We start from the raw sequence: 26,475 nt of genomic DNA, 5'->3' as shown, positions 1-26,475 counted from the left end.
TTCTATCCCTCTTTCCCCTCCTTCCCTCAGGCTGCTGGAGTCGCAGATGCAGAGCCAGAGGAGGAGCCATGACAATGAGGTGGAAGCTCTGCGTGGGGAGCTGCAGAGCCTGAAGGAGGAGAACAACCGGCAGCAGCAGCTCCTGGCCCAGAACCTGCAGCTGCCCCCGGAGGCTCGCATTGAGGCCAGCCTGCAGCACGAGATCACACGCCTCACCAACGAGAACCTGGTGGGTACCTGGCTATGCCCCGCCCCTCTGGACTGTGCCCTGCCCCCTTGGCTTTGCCCCGCCTTACTGCCCTCCAGCTACTCTCCCTTACCATCCCTAGAGGCTCACATCGGGGCCAGCCTGCAGCAGGAGATCAAGCGCCTCACCAGCAAGAACCTGGTGGGCACCTACTGCCAGTTCCCGCTCACTGGCATAAAGCCTCACTAATCCGGCACTCTGTCATATAACAAAAGTGGTTGCAGCTTTTATTTTTCCAGATTTACCCAGAAACCTTAGTAAAATCCCAGTATTTTTCATTCCTTGCTGACTGACATAGTGTAGAATCTGCTGCCAGCCAGTTACCTTCATCCGTGAAGCTCTTCCCCAGGCCTGTCATTCCTCTCACATCTGCACATCTCTTACCCCTCATATCACCCCATTTCAGTTCCGACCTCCCCCTCCCCCACCTTCGTTTCATTGCCTTTCACCCTTCCTGAAGACCCCTTTTTACTCTCTCTTACTTACTACTCTGTTTTCGAGGTATCAGATTCTGCTGCTGTTCCTGGACCTCAGCCTGCCAGATGTATATTTTTTGTACCGAGTGTCGCTGTTTATTTGTATTGAGTATTATTGTTTGTGTTTTAATCCTGTGAAATTCCATTCCATTTTGTTACCTGTCATGCAGTTTCTGAGACTGTCCATCAGATCTCACTGCTTGACACATAGTCAGTTAACTCCTTTTAAACAGTTCACTGCAATTCAACAGTCAGAATTGTCTGTAGGAGTAATTACTTACAGACACAACAGACAAGAGACACTTTACTCTTAAACTGGGAATAGAGCATTTTTTTTCACCTTTTAATAAGAGATTTATAGCAAAATTAGGGAATTAAGGATTACATATTTAATGTATATCGCTGTTAAACAAGTATAGAAATAATGTGAAGATTTCAGTATACAAACATTTAAATCTAATTTGCTGAAAAATAAAGTAAAGCTATTGGTTGGGAGAAGTGATAGAGATACTGAGGTTTGATTTTGAGCAGTAGGTCTATTTCAGGCATGAATGAGTGACTGGCCATTGCACTGCATGCTGGGTAATGTAGTCCTTTTTTCAGCAGCACTTGAGCCTTTATGATTGGGTGGCTGTCACTGCATTCACAGAGGCATCTTATTTTTCTGGATCTCACCTCACAGGACATGAATGCCGATGACCCAAGCAAATATCGGGAGTCCCGCCTCCTGGTTTTACGGCGAATGATTGTATGTAGGGTTGATGAAGAGATTACAGCACACGTGTGTGTGTTTGTGTGTGTGTTTGCACATGTGTGGGCGTTAACAGTACTGTGTGTGCTCCCTGCGTGCATTAGAGCCGTGGTGAATGAGACATATGTGGCTAACAAGGTAGCAGCCACCTACTCCCTGTCTGTTAATCCACTCCTGCTGAATCAGTGCTCACTCTACCTAATACTCTGTTACTCATTGTTACTCAGTCATGGAAGCACAGTCTTCTGTGGGGGCAGGGGAAATGCATGCTCAGGTGTATGTGTAATGTTTCTGATCATGTGATGGAGATGTGATATTAGTGCCTAATATTGTATCATTTGTCCTTTAAAAGTTGACCGATTTATTTACAAGCAAAGAAAGCCTCTGTTTCCATAATTTGCACTGAGAAATAGCTGCTGACCCCCCTGAAATTGTACACCGAGTTTGTTCTTAACATGCTTTGCTGGCTTTCTGCAGGACGCGATGACTAAAATGTGTGCTGTGTTCGCTTTCCTTTCCCCAAGCCTGTCAGTCATGTAAGAAATTAGAAAGGTTAGCCGTACGCCATTACGTGAGAGTAACCTCTCCCCATTTCAGGACCTCATGGAGCAGCTGGAGAAGCAGGACAAGACTGTCCGCAAGCTCAAGAAGCAGCTGAAGGTGTTTGCCAAGAAGATTGGCGAGTTGGAAGGTAAATGCAGAGGGGAAAAAATACATCAGAAAGTATTTTGATACAAATTACAGTCATTTCACTATGTTTTGTAATTTGTATTTAAAATACCTATTTTACACGTATCAGAAATACTGCCTATTTATGACCTTAATCACTCAACCTTCCAATGTCCCTTCCTTTGGTTCAACTGCTCAGTTGGTGGTCAAGTGGAGAACATTTCACCTGGACAGACTGTGGACGAGCCAATCCGGCCAGTCAACATCCCTCGCAAGGAGAAGGACTTCCAGGGCATGCTGGAGTACAAGAAGGATGATGAGCTGAAGCTGGTGAAGAATCTGATCCTTGGTGAGTAAAACGGTCAGTGGTGGAGGCCCGCTGAGATTTCAGCTTCTGGGTGATCTCATGTGGCATCCTTTGGCCGTGCAGACCTGAAACCGCGAGGCGTGGCCGTCAACATGATTCCAGGCCTGCCGGCATACATCCTGTTCATGTGTCTGCGCCATGCCGACTACCTCAACGACGACCAGAAAGTCCGCACGCTACTCACCAGCTCTATCAACAGCATCAAGAAGATCTTAAAGGTATGCGTGTACTAGTGCACCACTGATAATCCAGCACCACTAATCCGGTATCATCTATGGCAATGTTTCCCAATCCAGTGCTCCGGGATCCACAGGCAGTTCACATTTTTGCTCTCTCAAAGCTCCCTAGCAAAAACGTGAACTGTCTCCAGGTTCCCAAGAACTAGATTGGGGAAACTCTGATCCGTGGCGGCCATGTTCGTTCTCTCTCTCTCGTCTCTCACTCTCTGTTTATATCTCTATATCTCTGTCTCTATCAGCATCAGTAAGTATAAAAAGTGTGACACGTCTCTTGACTTGAAGTTTCCTGGTCCTGCTTACAGAAAAGAGGAGATGACTTTGAGACGGTCTCCTTCTGGCTCTCCAACACCTGCCGTTTCTTGCATTGTCTGAAGCAGTACAGCGGAGAGGAGGTAGGACCGAAACCACAGATGGTCCAAGCCATGCCTACTTCGTTCATTGTTCCTTGGCAATCTTGACCTTAGAATCTGTGACACGTCCCCCCCCCCCCCCCCCCCCCGCAGGCATTCACAAAATACAACACAAATAAGCAGAACGAGCACTGCCTGAACAACTTCGACCTCGCGGAGTACCGGCAAGTGCTGAGCGACCTGGCCATCCAGATCTACCAGCAGCTCATCAAGTGCATGGAGAGCATTCTGCAGCCCATGATAGGTAATCCATCCGGCCGTGGAACTCAAGTCGCTCGGTCAAATCCCAGTAAACACATCTGTGTTAAACGTGCTATAAATAATATATCCCCATCTAATGAAGCGTCACATGGCACATTTTTGCACACATGGGCTACAGTCTCAGGAATGCTGGAGCACGAGACCATCCAAGGCGTGTCGGGCGTGAAGCCCACCGGCCTGCGGAAGCGGACATCCAGCATTGCCGACGAGGGCACCTACACCCTGGACTCCATCCTCCGCCAGCTGAACTCCTTCCACTCCACCATGTGCCAGCACGGCACCGACCCGGAGCTCATCAAGCAGGTGGTCCGCCAGCAGTTCTACATCATCGGCGCCGTCACCCTTAACAACCTGCTGCTGCGGAAGGACATGTGCTCCTGGAGCAAGGGGATGCAGATCAGGTAAGAAAAAACGGGGAAAAAATGTATTTGAAACCCAAAAGAGAAGACTAAAGAACTAGATCAGCTTTATATAAAATAACTACAGAAACAAAAATTCATAAAAAAATAAGAACAGCTTCTCTGAAGACCAGTTGGAAATAAACTGGTAACCGAAATGTTCCCACACCGCTGACTACCTAGCTTTTACCACAGGTGTGGTCACTGCCATGATTGGACCAAAACAGTCACGTGACATGGGCAGCTAGAAGATGATAGTGTACTGTGTAATATTTTCAAAATATTCAGCTTGCCCTAACTTTAAACGGAATAATAGTTTTGTGATGTACATGTTATAGCGTTAAATTATGAGATGGAAAATGAGCTTTGGGATAATAGTGACATAACGAGAGCTCAGTAGGCAGGTCCCGCAGTGGTGGCAGCGGATTAGGGTTGGGAGGGGTGTATATCGCTGCTCCGTCTTCCAGAACTGCGACACAAAATTGTGAACATTTGTATCTCAGTTTCGGTCTCTCTTTCAAAACTGTTACACCATTACCCACCTTGGGTGTGCCAGGCTTTGCCCCATCTAGGTCCTGGATAATGTCATAGCTATAACCCGCATTGATTATATGTTATGCGTTGCTAAGGGTCATTTCCATCTGGTAATTTTTTTTTTCCTCATTTTGCAAGATGATGGTTACGTATTTGGGTTCCATGGGTGTATGAGTAGATTGGTGGATGTGTGCTGGAGATCGGCGAGGTCGGCAGCGTGGAACACGCAGCTAACGTGCTGCCGTTCCTCCACCCCTACAGGTACAACGTCAGTCAGCTGGAGGAGTGGCTCAGGGACAAGAACCTGATGAACTGCGGGGCCAAAGAGACGCTGGAGCCCCTGATCCAGGCAGCACAGCTGCTACAGGTCAAGAAGAAGACGGACGAGGACGCAGAGGCCATTTGCTCCATGTGCCACGCCCTCACCACCTCCCAGGTAAGATTAAACATGAGTGTTTATTTGGGTGTTTAACATTCTTTCATGCTCCTTAATCCCGAATCCACTATTTGTTTGCCCTCCTGCCAGATTGTGAAGGTGCTGAACCTGTACACCCCGGTGAATGAGTTTGAGGAAAGGGTGTCTGTCACTTTCATTCGAACCATACAGGTAAGGATGAAGCAGGTTCAAGGAATCGATCAGGTTGGGTCAGGAATCGATTACATTAATTCAGTAGAGACAGAAGCAGTGTGTGTCTTCATTCACTGATTGTTCGTCTGCTTTCATCCACAGACCCGCTTGCGAGATCGAAAGGAATCTCCGCAGCTCCTTATGGACACGAAGCTCATCTACCCCGTGACTTTCCCCTTCAACCCATCGTCTCTGGCCTTGGAGACCATCCTGCTCCCCGGCAGTTTAAATCTAGGTTTCCTCACACGTGTCTAGATGCCTCCTGTCCTTTACTACCCCACAGCCAGCCTCGTCCCAGGTGTTGGGAGCCCAGTGGCTCTTCTGATGAGAGTTCTGTGGTACCCACAATGGTACCAAGTCAAAAAAAAAAAAAAAAAAAAGAAAGTTAAGCCCTTTTAATCAACCCCCTTAACAATGGTTAGGTGTTCAGTCTGAAACGGATGTTGCAGAAATGACTGAGAGCTGACGATGTGTGGATCTCTGATAGGAAGGTCGCCCAGCAGCGGAGAAGTGCTCTCTACCGCACCTATAAAATTATTGGTATTATCATTATTTATTATTAATATTATTATATCGAGAATATTTGTATTTACTACCCATATCATCCCAAGCTTACTAATGGATTTGCCCATAGTGGAAAAATTTTGGAATTGATTGGCCACCACGTCTCAAACTGGGGACAAATTTGGATGGTATATATTGTAATTTGTCTTATATTAATGTCAGTAAGCTTTACAATATGTAGAATAAGTAAAAATGGTGCATTAGTAAACTATTTAATGTAGATGTTAATTTCTTAGTTTATGTATTGAGACTTAGTACATTTAGATAGAAGCTATGTCTTGTGTATCGTGTATATCCAAGAATATTGTACTTAGGCACGGCAGAGTTTAAGATTATTGTCCTCCTGAATACAGAAACTGTTTACATCTTATGTTCACTGCAGGTATTGTTGTCACTATTTGAGGAAACCATACAGTTGAGACTGGGGCCTCCACACAGTTCCACGTTAAAGTGTCTTTAACACAGTGTTTTCCAGCCCAGTCCTCTGGGACCCCCAGACAGTTCACATTTTTGCAAAAACGTGCCCGAGGAGCAGTTTGAGAAACACCACTGCAGCCAGTGAATATAACTGGTGGGGGGGGGGGTTTAGCTAATTGGAGCACACTTGTAGATGCTGTGTGTGTCTGTGTACGCTTCGCTGTAACTCCTGCCGTTTGTGTGCATACAGACTGATCAGAGGTTCCCTGTCCGTGGTACGTTTTTCAAATTTGGCCATCATGTTCGGATTCCTCAAGGAGACTTAAACACATTTTAAGCACAAAGGTACATTGGTTTTGTTTTACATGTAAGGTACCAAGCCATCGGTTCTCAGCTTGGAGCTTTGCTTATTGACTTATTTCAGTATTAATGTTATGAAACACAAAACTGTTATGTTAGGAGCATGTGTCATGGATGAATGTTACCAAGAAAACAGTCTGATGTTTTTTTTTTCTCTCAGATGATTGTTACCCTGAATTTGCACACTAGAATTTATGGTAATGTTGTCACGCTTTCTGTAACTAGCAAATCTTTGTGCTTCTTGGACCAAACCTCCACCTTTATCCCTTATTTAATGTTAAATGCAAAATACATGTACAGTAGCTGTGCCAGAAATGGGTATTTATACGAAGAACAAATCTAAGACAAGTTGTTTGATCTGTCTTTTGTTGGTTTACCCCCTTTTCTGTTATGTTTACATTTTCAGAGGATGTCATACACGTGCGGCCCCTGTAGCCCGCAGATCGGCCCTTTGTAGATCACCCAGTTGACTGCTGAGACAAAACCAGCTCAGCCATGTAACAATGACCCAAAACGTCCAAAGATCTGCAACGCTGATAAATATGCTAGCTTGAATTGAACGTTTTATAAACAGCGTAGGTAATAAATCAAATCACAAGCCATATTAATAGCCGTATGTAGTATGAGGGGAATGCGTATTGTCGGTCATTAGGCGTCCTGTAAATATATTTCTATCTATTCAGGCAGTCACAAAAAAGAAAGTTTATAGGTTGAAAAGTGAGTTATTTATAAAGGAGTTACAACGGCAAAAAAAAAACTGCGCTGGGTTTTTACAAAGCCCTTCGTTTTACAGATGTACCGGAAGGACATTGTACTCAACTGCTGACCACGTTAGTGTATCTATGTGCAATGCATATCAGCTTAGTGCATCATACTGGAAATAAGATGTATGTAACTTTTCCATTTGAATGTTTTGTTTGCGCACCATGTTTTATGTGTTTTAATTTAATGTAGTGTAGCACCACACAATCGGTGACGTTTCTCTTTGTGAAGTATTTTATTACAATGCTGGAAAGGGTTTTTTTTAAATAGTTATGTTATCGCCTGTTTGTTAGTTTTTGGCTATGGGGTTCGTACCTCTCACGTTAATGGTATCTCTTTCTGCAATTTTAAAAGAATATGCTAAGGAATTGAAATAAATGGTGGTTAAAGGTGTTTTCTATATATACAGTTCATGATTTTAAAACTGATGATTAACTGTTCCAGAGTAACCACGTCTCTACGAATGCAATCCAACCTTGGCATCAAAATCTAAACCGGTCGATTCGCCAAACTGTTATAACTACTTTACATTTCGCTGTATGACATGATTTTACTAACATATTAGGGTAAACATCTGTTTGATTACCGTATTTAAATTTACTTCGTTCATTTTATACATTGCATTAACTTCTGCATGAAATTTCGGTGGTCAGCAAGTTAATCCGATCAATGGCTGGGCTTCGCTTGGGTGTTTTTCTTAATATTTGATTAAGTCTTCACCTTTCATTTCTGCCAGAATTTATACGCGAAATCCTGCAAATGTCATCGATTGACTTCACAACTTGAATAAATATCATTGAAAGCTCCTGAAGAGCATTGACACCTTACACTCAAACAGGACTGCGTTACCGCCTGTAAATGACTGAATGAATGGAAAGTCGCTGAAATTCTCCAAAATGGACTCCAATAAAATCGGTAATGATTATACTGCGAGAAACTATAAAAAAGATGATACCAGAACACCAGGAATGTGTTTCTCGTCTGACCGATGTTACCCAAAAAAAACTGGTCTTTCCAAGAACAATTGTGAAAACGTGAAAATCTGAAATGTCTGTAAGTCACGGTGATTGTAATTAGCAACTGTGTTCACTATAGAATATATAATTTCGAAATGTCCAATCTGTATAGATAAATAAAGGAATTCTGCAATGTATATAGGAAATACAACATGCTGTCGCCTTTATTTTCGGTCTTTTGCTCCTCCAATGATATTGCGTCAAATGAAACGAAGTACCCTACCATTCCATAGAAATTAAATGTATTATGCTGTATACTGCAGGAGGCTGTACCATTCTTGTGTGTAGACGGTGTCACACGCAAACTGCACTTGTTTTCTCAGTGCCTGTGCAAATGGACACACCCTGCATATCAAATGCTTTGTCACAAGACGCGATGGGCGGGTTGCAGACGGAGCAAAGTCCGCCGGGCAGGTGAACAGGAGCCGGAATTTCTCTTCAACCGGCGAGTGCGGTCATAACTTTCCCGGAACTTTGGGAACTACATCTCACCTGAGATAGCTGCAAAGTTTCACGACTGGATGCGCACACACACTTCTATTCCTGTTCGGGGAAAGGCGGTTTTATTTTTATGTTTAACTTGTTCGTGTTGCCGTTGCCATGGCTCTCTCTGAGCTGTACACCAAGGTAGGAGTGCTGTACTGTGTATGGCATTTCGCGTTATTCGACGCTTAAGTAAATATATTAAGCGGAAATGCCTTTATTATTTTACTTCTACGATGCAACTTTTTCTAGACAACTGAGAAGAACTCCCCAGTTAATTGTGTTATAAATGTTTTGAAATCCTAGTGTTGTTGCGATACTAACATTAAAGGAATGCAGAGATAGCCATGTATGCATTTCTATGTGCAAAGGTGAAAAAAAAAACGAAATACCTAAAATTCGTTTAGTTTCATTCAGTTACAGATATATTCACTAACTTGTATAACCCGGGTTGTAAGCATTTAGTTAACGAAACATTAACTCGCCAGCCAAATTTAAATTAGGGTACTTCTGACAGATGGACTGTTCTTTCAGTGTTCACTGATCCATTTGTTAAAAATTGCGTTATTTTTGTTTATCATATTTCCTGTGTCTTCGTTTCTCTACTGTCATTCATTTTCCCATTTAGTATAACAGAGTGTGGATTCCGGATGCCGAGGAGGTGTGGAAGTCAGCCGAAATTTTACAGGACTTCAAAACTGGGAACCGTGTCTTGGAACTGCAGCTTGAAGATGGAACTGTAATTACACCAGTTATCTTATTTCCAGGCAAAGACAAATAAATTAGGAATAATGAATATGCTGTGTATGAGCAAGGCATGAGAAGCTTTGATCCTGAACCTCTGAGGAGTAAACATGTTATGTTATATTATGTTTTGTGTTTCGTTATGAAATGATGGTCATCATAGTCTTCATTTCTGGCATTGGTGTGAGATGTTTCTCCTCCAAAAAGGTACTGAACTATGCCCTAGATGCAAACCAAGAGCTGCCCCCTCTCCGGAACCCCGACATCTTGGTGGGGGAGAATGACCTCACGGCCCTCAGCTACCTGCATGAGCCTGCCGTTCTCCACAACCTCAAAGTTCGCTTTGTCGAATCCAGAATCATCTACACCTACTGTGGTGGGAACACCCTTAACCGAGAAAAAAAAAATCATGTTTTCTGCTTGCTAGGAGCTCTGATTGCTGTTTCTCTTGTTACCTCTCTGTACAGTCCGTTTTTTCATTCGCAGGTATAATCCTGGTCGCTATAAATCCTTACAAGCAGCTGCCCCTTTACGGAGATGCCATAATCCATGCCTACTCAGGCCAGAACATGGGAGACATGGACCCCCATATATTTGCAGTGGCTGAGGAAGCTTACAAACAGATGGCTAGGTGTGACCTCGAAACTCAGCGCCCATTAAGGACCCAATGAGAAACTGTTTTGCTGTATACATACTCAGAAGAAAAGAGTGCCAATTTGTACCTTTGCTCGTCACTGGAGCTGTGTACCTTTTGAGGTACAGAAATGGACTAAGAGGAACACTGGAGTACATTAATGTTGCATCCATTTCTGTACCTTTTAAAGGTACATTTACCTACAGCTAAGGGTACATTGGAAAACTCTCGAGAGTACAGCCCCAGTGACAAGCAAAGGTACAAATCGGTACTCTTCCTCTGACAGTGTATGTGTGGTACACAGAACGCTAATTTCTCTTCCTGTGCTTTAACCTCTAGTACTTGTATCAGTTGACATGATTTGGATCAATGCCATTCGCCGTCAAAGTTTGTCAGAAGGGTTTATATGTGGAATCATTTATTATAATGGCACGTGTATTGAAAACAGGCCAGTGGAGGAAAGTGTAGAGATTATGTAACGCTTCATGATTTTAAAATTGATTATTAATTGTTCCTGAGCATAGCAGCCAATAATGTAATAACTACCAGTGATGTAATAACCCAGTAGGTCACTGCTCTCCTCAGCGGCAATGACATTTGACTGTTTTCCTGGTGAAAATCTCGTTTCTGCTTTGCCAGGAAGAACAAGAACCAGTCCATCATAGTGAGTGGAGAGTCTGGGGCGGGGAAAACTGTGTCTGCCAGGTACACCATGAGGTATTTTGCTATGGTCAGTAAGTCTGGCAGCAAGGCTCACGTGGAGGACAAGGTTCTAGCATCCAACCCCATAACAGAGGTCAGCACATGGTTCTGAACCCCCTACACTTTTTTACACAATGGACACAAGTCACTTTATACCTTGAATCACCTGGGAAATACATCGCAATGTGAGGAATTGCATCACCTGGAATTTTCACCAGTATATATTTTTGTTGTCCCTCGTCAGGCCATCGGCAATGCAAAGACAACTAGAAATGACAACAGCAGCCGTTTTGGGAAGTACACGGAGATTAGTTTTGACCGAAGATACCAAATCATTGGGGCGAATATGAGAACATACCTTCTGGAGAAATCCAGAGTAGTATTTCAGGTGAAATGTTATTTTTGTGATTCGTTTGAATGCATTTTTGGCTTTTATTCATATTTGACATAAGACTCATCGGACTGCTCCGTGAAAAGTAATGTAGCATAAGCTGCAGTGCCCACCTGTCATCTCTTTGGGGGGGGGGGGGGGGGGTCTGAATTCCCACAGTAATCCAGTCTTTTCTTCAGTCAGAGAATGAGAGAAACTATCACATATTCTACCAGATGTGCGCATGTGCAGACGAGCCAGAATTCAAGGACCTGAGACTATGTAAGTAATTCTGTGTGTGTGTTGGGTTGAGGTACCAGCAGAGGCGGCCAGTTCAGGTCCGGTGAGTTAATGTCCAGGCCATGATTTTGTTTCAACCAAGCAGTTGAGTATAAAGAGTCACAGTCACGGAGGACTCAACTGGTAGGTTGAAATAAAATCTTAGTCTTGACTTTCTGGATCTGAACTTGGGGGCAGCCGTGTGGCTCAGTGGGCTAAGCCTGTGTCCTTGTAATCAGAAGGTCGCAGGTTCGAACCCAGCCTCAGCACGTCTGCAGGTCCCTTAACCTCTAGCTCCCTGGGCGCTGCTACAGTCAACTTACTCCACAAAGAGCAAGTTGAGGGAGGCGTAAAGATAATTTCCCTACAGGCAATTATCAGGCAGATCAATAAAGTATCAATTAATTAATCAACTAACTATAGTTAATATAGCATAAATTCAATCCCAGACACATCTTGTTTCCCTTGTAGGATTTTCTTGTCGAGTTTAAATTTAGAAAGGTGTTGGTGTCCTGTTACATTCTCTCTGTTCTGATGGTTTAAGATGACCTACATTTAAAGTGTCTTTATGTCTGAATGTCTCTTCTGCAAGGACATTGCTCTGCATCTGCGTATATTCCTACGTAAGTGTTTATATTCAGAACAACGTGCAAGTTTCATCGCTGACCTGATCTTTTTTTTTCTGTACTTACGGCAGTTTTTACTGCACCTGCCTCACTGGAGATCAGTCTGAAACATTTTTATTTGAAGCACGTAGAATTGGGTCTTTGTTAACTCACAGTGGATTAGTTGAGTTTTGGTTATGAATCTGATGCAAACATGCCGTAAGTGAATGAAATGCAGGGTTATCAGTCCTGAATGTTTCTGTTTGTAGTGAGAGCGGATGAATTCACCTACACGAGTATGGGAGGTGCGACCAGCATCGATGGCGTGGATGACAGAGCGGAGATGACAGAGACACGGCGGACGTTCTCTCTGCTGGGTGAGGGCGGCCCCGTGGAAAACCTGACCTCAGCCCGTGTTAATGCACCCCAGTTTACCCCCCATCTCTCCCCCCAGGGCTGAAGGAAGCCTTTCAGTCGGACGTATTCAAGGTGTTAGCAGGAATTCTGCATTTGGGAAACATAGAGATCAAATCTAAAGGGACCGATACATCATCAGTCAGTGTGAGTTTTCTGGAACAAGTGGGGGTTTTGGCTTTTAGAAAGGACTTTGTCTTTTCTGGAAACGTGGCACATTGGAAGAGGGCGTTGAGCCTCATCCTGGCCTATCTCCCTCCCCCCAGACCAGCGACAGGCACCTGGCCACCTTCTGCGATCTTCTGGGTGTCAGCGATCAGGGCTTGTCCCGCTGGCTGTGCCACCGGCGCATCGTCCTTGTGGCCGAGACCGTGGTGAAGCCCGTTCCCAGGGAGCGTGCAGTCAATGCCCGAGATGCCCTGGCCAAGCACATCTACGCCTACCTCTTCGACTGCGTCATCCGCAACATCAACACCGTGCTGCGGTTTGCTGGCAAACAGCACACCTTCATCGGGGTGCTGGACATTTACGGGTACATCGGACTTTCCGGCCTGCTTTCTAGAGACACTTCTCGTCTATGTTTTGGGCTTTGCGGCCTGCTGTGTAGGGACACTTCTCGTCTATGTTTTGGGCTTTGCGGCCTGCTGTCTAGGGACACTTCTCGTCTATGTTTTGGGCTTTGCGGCCTGCTGTCTAGGGACACTTCTCATCTATGTTTTGGGCTTTTTCAGGCCTGCTGTCTAGAGATGCTTCCCGTCCATGTTTTGGGCTCTGCGGCCTGCTGTCTAGGGACACTCCCTGTCAGTGTGTTGAGCTTTGCGGCCTGCTGTCTAGAGATATTTCCTATCTTATTGTATAAGATGGCTGAGGATTGCCTCACTGATTAGTCCGTCTGTCTTTTTACCAGGTTTGAAACGTTTGAGGTTAACAGCTTTGAACAGTTCTGTATTAACTATGCAAATGAAAAGCTGCAGCAGCAGTTTAACCTGGTATGTCGAGGTATTATTTTCCAGCTCTGAAAATGAAATACAAACAGAATTTCATGTGATAAATATATATGCATTCCTGCGCATGTGTGTCTCACAGCATGTTTTCAAACTGGAACAAGAGGAGTACATGAAGGAAGACATCCCATGGACACTGATTGATTTCTATGACAACCAGCCTGTTATTGACCTCATTGAAGCCAAAATGGGCATACTGGACTTACTGGATGAAGAGTGTTTGGTAACATTCCTTTACCTTGTACCGTTTTAAGTGGAGAATTGCTCTTTTATTTTACAATGTGAATTGACTAGTGGTTTTATTTGTGGGTTTTCTGCAGCATTTTTTAAACTCTACTATTACTCTCCATTCCAGTTTCCACAGGGAACTGACCAGAACTGGCTCCAGAAACTATACAACAACTACTTGGACAAGAATGCACTCTTTGAAAAGCCCAGAATGTCAAACCAGGCCTTTGTGATTCAGCACTTTGCTGACAAGGTGGGGTTGCCTTGGACTGACAGGTCAATGGGCCGCTTGCATGACAGTCATGTACTTGCATTTTCACATAGTACAGCCCCCTTACTTCAGATCTATCTGTTTGCATACAGTGCAGTTGGTATAAAGTAGGTAGTACTGAAGTAGTATCTGATTTATTTATTTATTTATTTAGAATGAGTGGCCGGAAAATTATTCTGAACGCTGTTGTGTTTCTCTGTGAACAGTATCTTCGTACTTCAATGGCAGTTCATTCTGCTTACGAATTCACTCGGCACAGAAAGCAGCGGCTCGTAAACATACTGCATGACAATATTACTGTCTCTGTGGCAGCATATATTAGCTGCTTAACCTCAGAAAAGGACAAACTGAATTATTCCTAATTCTGTAGGACTGACTGCATATCAGTATGTAAGTTTCTCAGCAAAGCCAGCTGTTCTTATTCATTTTGTTAGTCGTAGTACATCTAATTTAATTTTAGTCTAATTCAAGCATCTGAACTTGGATCTTAACTGAAGATTAGCTAGGTGACTGTCAGACTGTTTCCTCTCTGCTGTTAACCCTGACAATCAGTGAAGATGGACCAAACAAACGCTGGCAGACCCAGGAAAGTCACCTGCTTTGTTGTGCAGGTGGAATATCAGTGCAAAGGCTTTCTGGAGAAGAACAGAGACGTACTTTATGAAGAGCTGGTGGACATCATGAAGGACAGCAAAGTACGGGACTGAAAAAATACGTTTGTTTACATATATGTGTACTCAGTAGATATATATATATATTCAGTGCTCACAGAAAGTCTTAGGACGCTTCTGTAAAACATATTGCAAATTTACTGGTTTCATGATAAAAGTCCACTGACAAGCAATGATTAACACGTCTGCACATATCATCCACACAGACATTTTCTTGTTTTTTAGTGCCATAATTTTTTGGCGAACTCATCCACTCCTGTTTTTGCCATTTTGCTTTTAATTGCAGTTATAGTCACTCTCTCCCAAGTGGACACTAAACACAAATGTTTGGTATTTTATGTTATTTCAAAAGGCGCCACTAAATCGCTCTCTTCAAACTATAATTTGGGTTTTGATTTATTACTACTTGAAATTAATGTTTTACTTAAAACTACAGGTTGTTTCTAAAGTGATACGTATTTTTGTAAAGAATTGAATGAATATTTTTTGCCATGAAACCAATACATTTGCAATATTTTGACAGAATTAAGCAAGCATCCCAGCACTGTATATAGCCACTGTATATACTCTTTTTTTAGCATAAAATGCTAAACTGTGCTTTTTTTTTCCAGTTCCGTCTCCTATCAGATTTCTTCCAAGAGGAAGAGCAGGTCCCTCCCCTAAGTAAGGGCATTAATGTGAGGCCTGCCAGGCCGAGCCTGAAACCAGCCAACAAGCAGCTCAGGACAACTGTGGGCAACAAGGTAGGTGCATCTCAGACTGCTCTGTCTCGACTGACTGGTTGGCTGAAGCTGAGCACGTTCGGCTGCACTGACTGCTCTTGCGTCTGTTGGCTTGCAGTTCCGCAGCTCTCTGTCCCTCTTGATGGAAACGCTGAACGCCACCACCCCTCATTATGTGCGCTGCATAAAACCAAACGATGAGAAAAATCCTTTTGAGTATGTATATGAGTTTTTGATCACTTAATTGAAATAATGTTTTTTTTTTTGATAAGCTCTTGATAAGCTGTTTTTAGAGCTCTTTAATGGAGTCTGGGAGGCCTACTCCTCATGGAGGCTTACTCACTCCGCATGGATTCTCTTGTGCTTCAGGTATGACTCCAAACGAGTGGTGCAGCAGCTCCGGGCCTGTGGAGTTCTGGAGACCATTCGTATCAGCGCTCAGAGCTACCCCTCAAGGTGCTCATAAATCCAACCTTGTGTCAGGAACTGGTTCTTGGCTTTTAATTTACAGCTGTGCCCAGTTCCGGGATCCCTGAATGTAGTCCTCATTCTTCAGTCTGTACTTTTTGTTTGTTCCTATCTTGTGCTTTGATTCTGATACCTGTGCCTTATGTAAACCAGTGTTTCTCAAACCAGGTTTCAGAGATCCCCAGACAGACAATTGTCTGGGGGCTGGGAGGGAGCAAAAACGTCTGGGGGTCCCCGAGGACTGGTTAGAGAAACACCGACCTAAACATTGATGGCAGGTCAGGAATTGAAATATAGTTTCTTTCCAGGTGGACTTACATTGAGTTCTACAGTCGCTACAGTATTCTGATGACCCAGTCTGAGCTGGGCCTTATGGACAAGAAGCAGACATGTAAGAATGTCCTTCAGAGGTTAATCCAGGTGAGTCCTACGCTGGCATCTTGAGATGCCTCTGTCCTGATGATTTTAATGCAGCGTGCATTTAGTGGCTGCATGTCAGCATATTGCACCCCCCTCATTACTCATTGCTCAACCTCCTCCCTAGGATCCTAACCAGTACAAGTTCGGCCGGACCAAGATCTTCTTCCGTGCCGGCCAGGTGGCCTACCTGGAGAAGCTGCGATCCGATCGTCTGCGGGAGGCCTGCATCACCATCCAGAAGCACCTGCGTGGCTGGAATCAGCGCAAGAAGTTCCTGCGCATGCAGGCTGCGGCCATCACCATCCAGCAGTACGTGCGTGGAAAGAGGATGATCCGGTAAGGAAGAAGGCATCTTCATGCCCTGGTGGTCAGTCTGCTAGGAAGAGCCCCAGAAAAATTCCCTTATCAGTAATTGTTGTATATTGTTTGATCTAAGAGTTGCATGGTTCACGCCTTGACTTTGGTTACCTGGCTCACTGTAAAGGTAGTTGTTTCTCATTATTATGCATCAATACTGTTGTAGACAAGCTATTACGGCTGAGATGCTGAAGCAAGCCTGGGCAGCTGTCGTCATCCAGAAGTACTGCCGCAGATTCTTGGTCCGGCAGGTGTATAAGTTGGTGAAGGTGGCCACTCTGACCATCCAGGCCTACACCAGGGGGTGGCTCGCCCGGAAACGCTACAGACAGGTGGAGATCAGTAGCCGGCTTGAAGCTCTCTGACATTTGAGCATTTGGTGTGATCCATTGACCCAGTGTTGTGGGTAAAGGTTATTGAAAGGCAGCCTTTGTGTGTGTGTGTGTGTGTGTGTGTGTGTGTGTGTGTGTGTGTGTGTGTGGCCCACTTCAGATGGTGGCGGACCATAAGGCCGTGGTGCTGCAGAAGTATGCCCGAGCATGGCTGGCCCGGCGTCGCTTCCAAAACATCCGCCGACTCGTTCTCAACGTTCAGCTGTCCTACAGAGTCCAGCAGCTGAAGAAAAAGCTGGAGGAGCAGGTAAGAGCAGCGGCAACAGAGTCCTCACAAGACGCTAACGATGCCGCACCCGGGTAGCGCGTGGCTCAGGGGGCTAAGCCTCTACGGCTGTTATCGGAAGGTTGCCGGTTCTAGCACTGCCTCAGCAGAGTAGTCACTTCTGTGGGTCCATGAGCAAGGTTCATAACCCTCAGCTCCATGGGCGCTCCTACAAGTGGCTGCTCTTTGCTGCTAAGATTCCTCTCACCTATATGTGTGTCACGGAGAGCAAGATGGGATAGGTGAAAACATCATTTCCCCACAGTGATCAATAAATCGTCATTATTATTGTTATTGTTATTAATAGTAAAGTTTGTCTAGCACTTCAGATGGATGCAGGATGACATTAAAAGGCTGATGCCTGAGAGAGAGAGAGATTTGGAGTCTTGCCTTTTCCAAATGTCCCCCTAACAGAGTAGAGAGAACCACGGCTTGCTGGAAAGGCTCACCGCCTTCGCAAACTCTCGCGCTCAAGACCTGGACAGACTTCAGAGGCTGGAGACGGAGCTCAGCAAATCCGTCAGTGACAGGAAGTCCCTGGAGCAGCGCGAGAAGATGAGCAAAGAGAGCGCAGAGCAGGTGGATGCCGGAGAACGTGACAAAAACCTCTTGTTTGATCTTGACACACAGAGTGTCTAGTGTTAAATGCCTGTAACAGTTAGTGGAAAAGTTAGTAAAGCTAAATGCCGTGAACCGAGAAACAGACACGATGTGTTTCAGTGTTGGGGGAAATAACTGCGAATTACCCCATGAATTCTTAACATGGCCCAAAGGTGATTCTTCAGCTTCAAGGTCAGAATGACAGGCTTGCTCAGGAGAAGCAGGACATGGAACAGAGGCATGCAGAGTCTGTGCAGGAAATAAAGGGTGAGGAGAGAGAGAGAGATGTCGTCTTTAGCTGTATCCTGACCAGGAAAAAAAATTACGGACTGCTTTTTCTCTGTACGAAATTCCAGACAGCACTGAGGCATTAAAGAAGAGGTTTCAAGAGGAACTTGGGAGGGAAGAAAGACAAAGAAAGTAAGCGTGTGAATTAGTGACCTTTCGATCACGGGCACAAACAGTTAAGCCCACTGAGCCACACTCTGCCCCCCCCATTCCCAGTAAGTAACACATGGTATGGAATGTAGTTAAGCATAACATTTTGTTTCTATGCCAGAATTGTGGAGAATAACATTGATATCCAGAAGGAGGACTATCAGAAACAGACAGAAGCTCTGAAAGAGGATAACAGGAGGTTGAGGGAGCAGAATGTTAGTTTACAGCAGCAGATTGAGGAAGAGAGTCAAGTCAACCGTGACTTACAGGAACAAGTTCTGCAGCTTACTAAGCACGTCAAAGTAAGTCTAGTTTTACCACTATTATTCTCAAGATGTTTACAGAATAAAATATTATTCTACCCTGGAATTATCATTCATGTCACAAATTCTTGCTGGCTCGTCAGTATGTGCTATGTGATTGACTAGTCATTCAGTAATGTATGATTCATGTTGGCTAGTTAGCAAAGCATGCTGTTGTGCATCTTTAAAGATGATTCCAGAACTGCGGAAAGAGGTTCATACCCTCCAAACGCAGAAAGACGACCTGGATAGAAAGCTAAGGCAACAGAGACAGGAAGCAGGAGGTACACACACTGATTGGTGTCCATCTGTTGTGGTTTACCTCGGAACGGTTGGAAATTGCTACCATTTCAATGGCACATCACTGTATAACTAATGTTTATCGAGTTTTAATGTGAATAATGTGGTTTTAGATCTCACATTCTCTTCTATATTAGAGAAAATTTCTAAAGTCACCAGAGAACTTCTTGGTGGTATAAACGACAATGAACTTCTTGCCAGGTACAGTTTCACAGCTTTGTCATTGAATTGCTGCATAAACTTTGCAAAAAAATTTGCAGACTTAGTGGTCATGCATTTCACCATATTTGAAGGATAATACCTGAGAATCCTGAAGATTTTGGTGAAGATGGAGAATTTCTGTTTGCTTATGAAGCTCTACGTGAAGCCAGCAGGTCTCATTTCATTATATTTGTTGTATTTATGCATGTGTTTGTGACATATTATGAGATTCTCTTATGAAGCAGCTATATTTATGACTTTGTTCCTTGAAACACAGAGTAATGGAGATGCGTTCTCGGGCTCAGAAAGAGGACAATGACAGAGAAGTCCAAAGCCTGCGGCTGCAGATGGATCATGTCCAGAATGAGAACAACCAGCTGCAGAAGCTCTTCCAGGAAGAGAACAACGTCAAAGACAGCATCCGGCAAGAGGTGGCTCGGCTCGCTGCTGAGAACATGGTAGGAGGGTGGAGATGCAGGTTGAAGAGCCAAAAAGCGTCACTTATCTGTGTTTTTGGGAAATTCACAGCAAAATGTCATTGCTGTTGGGAAAGTCATGGGACTCCGATACTCTGATGCTCTTGTGTTGGTAGCATTTTCCAGCTGTCTCGAGGTGAACACCAATAAACATCAACCAGTGGTGGTGTGTACCTTTCTTGTTCAGTTTACTCCAAGGTCAAGCCAGAGGTCCTGCTCTGCTGAGGTGTGTAGGCTGTCTTCTGCCCTTTTGGGTTATGACCGTACGTGTGGTGTTCTTACATGCAGGTAATACCACAGTTTAAGCAGCAGGTGTCAGAACTACAGAGACAGAATCAAGATCTAGAAGCCCGCATCACAGAGCAGGCAGCGGAGATGAAAGGTCAGAGGGAACGACATCCAATGGATGCCAAGTGTTGACTGAGAGTCCATCCTGAGTTTCTAAACCCATTATTAACATTAGCATTTTGTCAATGTCAAGTTTTTGCCAGAAGACAATCAAAGCTAAGGCCCATGCAAGTGACCTGCCTTATATCAAAAGATGAAAAATCTTTCCGTCCATCCATTTTCCATACACTGGGATTCCCAATTTGCAGTTTTGGAGGGTCGAAATCCAACAGTTTGCAGATTTCCCTGCCTAGACACATCTAAATTGGCTATTTACCAGGTTTAGTCGGCGTGTCTGAGGTCTGAGCAGGGAAATCTGCGAACGGTGTTGGATTCTGGCCCTCCAGGAACTGCGGAACCCTGCTCTAAACACTTGTCCTACGTACGGTTCTGGATGATGAAAAGTCAAAGAATGAATTAGTTTTATGTATTACTATGAGCAGTTTTGTATGTCCCCAAGTCATGTATTCAGTTTGGATGATGCCGTTTTGTCTACCCTAGGTGAAATGGAAAACGTCTCAAGCAGTCTCCGCAGCAGCCTAGAAGAGGAAGGTCTACAGAGAAGGTACACCGTGCGCATGTTGGAGCTGAAAAACAGCATCCCGGCGTTACTGAACTAGCAGAAAGGTCAAGATCATAAACAGCTGTCCATGTGTTTAAATAGATCTGTTAAAAAATCATTCCTGTTGTCTTCAGGCTCTTGCAGCAGCAAAAGGCAGAATTTGAGAGGGGGAAAGCGGAGCTGGAGAACCGACTGGAGGAGAAAGAGGAGGAGAACGCTCAGCTGAGGAAGCAGCAGCAGGCTGAGAGTGAGGCCAAGAGCCGTCTGCGGCTGGAGACGTCGCGGCTCACTGCGGAGAACATGGCGAGTGCTGGGGAGGACGCCCAAGGTCTGCTCTCATCCCCACCGGGGAGTTCGATTTTTCACTGTAAATGTTTATGTTTTCATCCCAGGACTTTGAGGAACAGCTTGATATGAAAGACAGGTTAATAAGGAAACTACAGAATCAGATCAAGAGTCTTCTGAAAACGGAGAATGGTAATTCCGAACTTCACACTCCAATGTGATTTTTGCTTTGAAAGATCTGCACTACATAGTTAATTCCTGCCTCTCTATTCCACCCCAGCCAATCAAAATCAAGCATCTGCTGTCCCCAAAGAGTACCTTGGAATGCTGGAATACAAAAGGGAAGATGAATCAAGGCTTGTACAAAATATTATTCTTGGTACGGACGGTCCTGTTCATGTTTATGCTTGATGTTGATTTAGTGCAGATGGTTGTTGATGTCATAGTGATGTCATGCTTATGGCTAACTGCTGTGATGGACATCAGGTTGACCTTGCTGTGTATTACGTATAGATATGTCATGCTCACTGTCCTTCCCACTCCTGGTAGACCTAAAACCGAGGGGGGTTGTGGTCAACATGATCCCTGGGCTGGCCACTTACATCCTATTCATGTGCATCCGCCATGCGGACTACCTTAATGATGACGCCAAGCTCAAGTCCTTAATGAGCAGCATCATTGACGGCATCAAGAAGATCGTCAAGGTGAGACGCTGACCCCGAGGCCTTGTGGACCTTAGAAATCCTCCCATCTTTATGTACCGTCCTCAAGGACATCTTGTACCTAGTTTCCTTGTAGACGTACCATGTCTGTGAAAGCAAAGAGTTTAAAAAAAATAAGTAATGTACTCATTGTTATTTTATCAGAAACACCAGGAGGACTTTGAGATGCTGTCGTTCTGGCTTTCCAACACCTACTACATGCTCAACTCTCTGAAGCAGTACAGCGGGGAGGAGGTAGGCCGTCGTACAGCAGACGTACTCCATAGGAACGCATGTGCTAACAGACCGGAGGAAAACGGATTATTTGTGGATGCGTTTGGTGGGGTGAATAGCTAACCCTCGCTTTTGCTGGCTGCCTTCCCTGAAGGACTTCATGAAGTACAACACCCCACGGCAGAACAAGAACTCCCTGCAGAATTTTGATCTGTCTGAGTACAGACAGATTTTCAGTGACCTCGCCATTCATATATATCACCAGTTTGCCAGCGTCATGGAAAAGGCCCTGATGCCATTGATTGGTGGGTAGAAGGCCGTGTGTGTGGTGTGTGTGTGTGTGTGTGTGTGTGTGTGTGTGTGTGTGTGTGTGTGTGTGTGTGTGTGTGTGTGTGTGTGCGCGCATGCGCACGCCAATGCGTGTGTCTGTTGTGTAAGCGTGTGTCAGAGCGCATGCAGCACCAGCTCCAACCGCTATTCTGGGCTCAGCTCAGCTTTCGTCAGCTCTGACTGGAGCGGCTGCCTTAGTTCATGGGCTAAGGGCTCCCCCTTGTGGAATCGTTATTAAATGTTTAAAAAAGGAAGGAAAAAAAATCACTGTTTATAACCAGTACTGTCATTTAGTTACTCATGAGATTTATTTATGCCTAAATTTATACTTTTCTCCATGTAGGGAACTTAGCGAGGACTAAAAGTGCCATTCTCAGATAGCCTTATTCACCAAAGTCCAGCCAGTCACTGCTTTCGTTACACTGAAGCTGCCTAAGAGTTTGAAATGAAATGATACTTTATCAGTCCCCGTGGGGGAATTCTCTCATCGCCTACCCCCCCTTGCTCTCCGTGACACACATGCCACCTGCAGTGGCAGCCGTGGAGCTCAGGGTTAAGGGCCTCGCTCAAGGGGTCACAGATGTGACCTTCCGATTATTGGCACAGAGGCTTAGCCCTCCGAGCCACATGCTACCCCCCCCCTGCCTAATGTAATTCTATAGGTTAGGGGTGGGCAATCTTATCCTCTAAGGGCCAGTGTGTATGCAGGTTTTTGCGATAACCTTCAGCCAATCAGTCCTCTAATTAGTAATATAAGGAGAGAGCTGCAGCGAAAACCCTCACACACAGCAGCCCTTTCTGGATAAGATTGGCCACCCCTGCTCTTGGTCATCAGAGTGTTACAGGAGCACCATGTGATCATGTTCGGTCTCTCCTTTCGGACGCCGGTTGCTGCAGGTGACTGTGCTAAGGCTCTCACTGTGTGCCCCTAGTGCCTGGGATGCTGGAGCACGAGAGTCTGCAGGGAATCTCCAGCATGAAGCCCACCGGCTTCCGCAAGCGCTCCAACAGCATCTACGAGGACGCCGAGCTCTGCACCATCTCCTCCATCCTGCAGCAGCTCAGCCACTTCCACGCTGTCATGCTGCAGCACGGCATGGAGCCTGGCCTTGTCCGACAGGCCGTCCGGCAGCAGTTCTTCCTGGTGGGGACGGTGGCCCTCAACGGCATCCTGCTGCGGAAGGACATGTGCTCCTGCAGGAAGGGCATGCAGATCAGGTGCCTTGTTGAGATCACATCCATCTGTCACCCTGCATGCACTTTAAAAATGGCATCAGTGCACAGGCTGTGAAGTGAGAGATGCACATACTTTTACACGGATGAAGCTGTAATGCAGTTACACTACCAGTCAAAAGTTTTTGCACACACTGAGATTTTAAATTCTGCTCTGTTTCATGGGATGAAACAGTTAACTAGTGCGCATAAAGTTAAAGGGCAGCCTGGAATCTGACTCTGCCATCACCACACAGGCACATAACAGGATGTCAGACATGCACTGTTACATACATCTTTCCATGTTATAAGGGAAACTTGTTTTATTTGGCTTATATTTTCATTTGCAGTTGTTCACTCAACTTTCCAGTGCTTAACAAGAATAGAAAAATCTGCAGTTTATGAAATACGTGAAAAAGTGATAAAAACCTGTGGTGTGCAAAAACATTTGGCTGGTAGCGTATATAAGGCACAGACGCAGGTCAGTGAGCAGGCAGAGCAATGACAGCTCAAAATACTGTGTCTAGATGACAGCTTTGCCTGTTGTTTTGGTGTCAGCAGCAGGTAATTGGTAGGTAAATTTGGATGCTGTGTGGGACACGATTGGCAGAGTGATTTCAGCACAAGGCCTGTGAGCAGGGTGCTTAACCACACTTGCTCCAAGGACTGACTGACCCCACTTTGTCAGATGTGCATCACTTCTGCCCAATTGAATTTGAGCACTATTGTTTAATGTAGAGGCTACTGCTTCAGTTCTTCAGAGAATCTTTGAACAGCAGTAGGTAAGAGGGAAAGTGTGTGTGCCTGTTACTCTGCCGCCGTTGTGCTTTTCTGCTAAAAGGGCGATGAATCGGGTCGCTGTTTGCCAGGTGTAATATTAGCTACCTGGAGGAGTGGCTGAAGGAGAAGGACCTCCAGACCTCTGGTGCCATGGAGACCATGGAGCCGCTGTCACAAGCAGCCTGGCTTCTGCAGGTCAGCAAATCCACCGACGAGGACGCCAGGCAGATATCGGAGACGTGCACTGAGCTGTCCCCCGTGCAGGTACCACGCAGAGCCCACCCCCAGGTCACCTTCCTCTGGCACGCATAGCAGAGCCGTGGCATTAAATGGCTACTTTTCTCTCCTCTTTCAGATTGTGAAAATTCTGAACTCCTACACACCCATAGATGACTTTGAGAAACGGGTGGCACCGTCTTTCGTCCGCAAAGTTCAGGTGAGAAGCTTTCAGCAAGTTTCAAGCTCTGTTATAATACACTAATAACAATGCAACATCATCACCAGCAAGGAAACTCTTGGTCTCAGAGCCACGTAAACTTTTACGTAGTGACTACAGCAGAATAACATAACAAATAAAAGATGGACAGAAATAATAAGTATGAAATACAAATAAAAACATAAAAAATGTAAGGAATAATTAAGTAATTTTATATGTAAAGTAGTGATGTACAATGTAAACTGTAAGAAGCGTGTGTGCGTACAGTGTGAGCGGTACCAGTCGTGAGTCCCCCTTGTGGTATGCATAATTGTACAGTGTGTGTGTGAATATTAATATCAGCAGTTCACTAGCCTGATGGCTTGTGGACCAAAGCAGTCTCTAAACCCGCTGCTTGGGGTCTGGATGCTCCTGTACCACATGACAAGGCCGTGGCTGGGATGGCTGGGGTCAGAGAGGATCCTCTGTGCCTTCCTAGCCTTTTAAATTTACCCCCACATACGCAGTGAAAGGTAATTACTGCAAGTATTGGTATTTATGTTGCGTGATTTATTTATGGGCCTTGGTCTGCCTCCTGCTCTCAGGCTTTGTTGCAGGACCGCGCTGGATCCACACAGCTCATGCTGGACACGCAGTATCGCTACCAGGTCATCTTCCCGTTCGCCCCCTCCCTCCAGGCCCTGGAGCTCATCCAGGTCCCCCACAGCCTGAGGCTGGGCTTTCTCACCAGGATATGATGCTCGCGGTCATGTGACCACACTGGGGGTCGCCTCTTACATCCAAATACACTGATTATGTCAAATGAGGTATCAGAGGAATCAAATATAATGTTTAAATATCAGTTGTCAAGGGATTAATAATTATGAATCATTATTGATAATCTTCAAGTAAATTTTTATTACGAATATCCTGCACTGCAAAGCATCAGTGTCAACTGCATTCAGTAAATTATTAGTTACTATTTTAATACATTAATAATGCTAATCAAATAATGTAACTTTCTGCCTTACACAAAGTGTTATTTACATGGGGGAAAACACAGTGCCCTGGAAATGCGGTGTTGCACTCACTCAAATAAAAGGTCATGTATATTTTATGCACCTATATCTGTCATCAGCACAGACACATTGTGTCAATGTTTTTTTGTTTTGTCTGAAGACCTGTTTTATACCCATAAATGAATATAATTTAAATCACTTAGAAAATTATCTTGGAATGGAATATAGACTACATGTATATAATATATTATGTAAATTATTCTTAAGAACAAAACATTTTTGATTGTGTAACTATGACGGAAATGTAATTACCAAATGTACTTCAAATGCCAGTGTCATTTTGAAGTCCTAATGTTTTTAACAATAATGTATGAATTGGTCACTGTTCTAATTCTAAACTCGTTTTTTTGTGAACTGTATATTTTTCTCCAATGAAAGTTTACCTGCTGGTTGAAAGTACTGCGCTACTTGATGACATTCCATCTTAAATGATCTTAAATGATGGGGTTGTTTATGTCCCTGTTACATGCTTCCATACTTTATGCAGCAATGTTGAAAGTGCTACAAATATATCTGATTTTCAATGTGTACATTTATTAAATCATAAATTACATTTGCATTACGTGGGTCTGTGTACAGTTGTATTGACATTAAATTGCTATATTCCAGCATATAATAAGTTATGGATGTAGCATGTGCGTACACATGCACACACGCATGCACACACGCATGCACACACGCATGCACAGTAGAGTCTGGTCTGCGGGCGACACCTTGAACATGCGAAATCTTTAATTCTACCCTAAGCAGCTTACTGTACGTCCCTTTAAGGCCGGTCGTCTCCAACATAAGACACAGTACAGCCGCTTGGAAACCTGTTCCTGCAGATTCACCCTCAGAAGGTACGGTATGACTGTCCCAAACTGTTCGTCTTTGTGTCCTTGCCATTGACCTGAAGCTGACAGCGGTGTACTGATGTTTCAAGCTAGACTGTTGCCATTGAGGGTTTGTGAGCAGAGTAAGGTTGTTGCATGAACTGTAGATGATCTTACAGGCCCATATCAGCTTTGGCCCTGAAGATAATTGGCAGATCTTTATTTCAGTA

The 26,475-nt window shown here is 44.6% G+C and overlaps 2 protein-coding genes across 10 annotated transcripts in view; both read left to right on the top strand.

Moving 5' to 3' along the window:
• myo5aa (myosin VAa) overlaps window positions 1–8,250 on the top strand; it is a 40,192-nt gene extending 31,942 nt beyond the window's left edge. For 3 of the 6 annotated variants that reach the window (XM_049030801.1, XM_049030797.1, XM_049030796.1), the window contains 11 exons: window positions 31–229; window positions 1,406–1,471; window positions 2,072–2,165; window positions 2,343–2,492; window positions 2,574–2,728; window positions 3,052–3,141; window positions 3,253–3,403; window positions 3,539–3,821; window positions 4,614–4,788; window positions 4,879–4,959; window positions 5,083–8,250. In XM_049030801.1, coding sequence (XP_048886758.1) covers window positions 31–229; window positions 1,406–1,471; window positions 2,072–2,165; window positions 2,343–2,492; window positions 2,574–2,728; window positions 3,052–3,141; window positions 3,253–3,403; window positions 3,539–3,821; window positions 4,614–4,788; window positions 4,879–4,959; window positions 5,083–5,235 — 1,597 coding nt within the window. In that variant the 3' untranslated portion in view covers window positions 5,236–8,250. The remainder of the gene's footprint in view (window positions 1–30; window positions 230–1,405; window positions 1,472–2,071; window positions 2,166–2,342; window positions 2,493–2,573; window positions 2,729–3,051; window positions 3,142–3,252; window positions 3,404–3,538; window positions 3,822–4,613; window positions 4,789–4,878; window positions 4,960–5,082) is intronic. The other 3 variants (XM_049030802.1, XM_049030799.1, XM_049030798.1) reach the window with 1 other exon arrangement.
• Window positions 8,251–8,484: 234 nt separating this feature from the next.
• myo5c (myosin VC) lies at window positions 8,485–25,989 on the top strand. 4 transcript variants are annotated; one of them, XM_049030804.1, is made up of 41 exons: window positions 8,485–8,726; window positions 9,211–9,321; window positions 9,534–9,702; window positions 9,813–9,957; window positions 10,600–10,756; window positions 10,907–11,050; window positions 11,233–11,314; window positions 12,186–12,293; window positions 12,371–12,477; window positions 12,597–12,862; window positions 13,238–13,319; window positions 13,417–13,557; window positions 13,690–13,815; window positions 14,445–14,528; window positions 15,116–15,247; window positions 15,345–15,442; window positions 15,596–15,682; window positions 16,003–16,114; window positions 16,239–16,450; window positions 16,638–16,803; window positions 16,964–17,110; window positions 17,543–17,707; window positions 17,902–17,995; window positions 18,085–18,148; window positions 18,288–18,468; window positions 18,659–18,752; window positions 18,906–18,969; window positions 19,062–19,142; window positions 19,247–19,400; window positions 19,734–19,827; window positions 20,334–20,397; window positions 20,529–20,697; window positions 20,787–20,871; window positions 20,960–21,058; window positions 21,229–21,383; window positions 21,546–21,635; window positions 21,769–21,919; window positions 22,877–23,162; window positions 24,026–24,200; window positions 24,292–24,372; window positions 24,957–25,989. In XM_049030804.1, exons 1-41 carry the CDS (start codon window positions 8,700–8,702, stop codon window positions 25,107–25,109), a joined length of 5,202 nt encoding a protein of 1,733 aa, XP_048886761.1. In that variant the 5' UTR covers window positions 8,485–8,699; the 3' UTR covers window positions 25,110–25,989. The 4 variants fall into 4 exon arrangements, with proteins under 4 accessions (XP_048886761.1, XP_048886760.1, XP_048886762.1 ...); XM_049030803.1 differs by having other exon boundaries at window positions 19,247–19,427; XM_049030806.1 differs by lacking the exons at window positions 8,485–8,726; window positions 9,211–9,321 and having other exon boundaries at window positions 9,560–9,957; window positions 10,604–10,756; window positions 19,247–19,427.
• Window positions 25,990–26,475: the final 486 nt, after the last annotated feature.

This window comes from Brienomyrus brachyistius, chromosome 11, assembly GCF_023856365.1.
Source record: "Brienomyrus brachyistius isolate T26 chromosome 11, BBRACH_0.4, whole genome shotgun sequence".
Classification (NCBI taxonomy): Eukaryota; Metazoa; Chordata; class Actinopteri; order Osteoglossiformes; family Mormyridae; genus Brienomyrus; species Brienomyrus brachyistius.
The sequence above is the reverse complement of the archived record's forward strand: the minus strand, read 5'-3'. Positions and strand labels throughout refer to the sequence as shown.

Excerpts from the sequence above, each read along its gene's own strand:
- myo5c (XM_049030803.1), top strand. The coding sequence starts at position 8,700 with ATGGCTCTCTCTGAGCTGTACACCAAG. Across the intron at positions 17,111-17,542 it reads AGAAAAAGCTGGAGGAGCAG|AGTAGAGAGAACCACGGCTT; the intron begins GTAAGAGCAGCG and ends TCCCCCTAACAG. Across the intron at positions 24,201-24,291 it reads CTGAGCTGTCCCCCGTGCAG|ATTGTGAAAATTCTGAACTC; the intron begins GTACCACGCAGA and ends CTCCTCTTTCAG.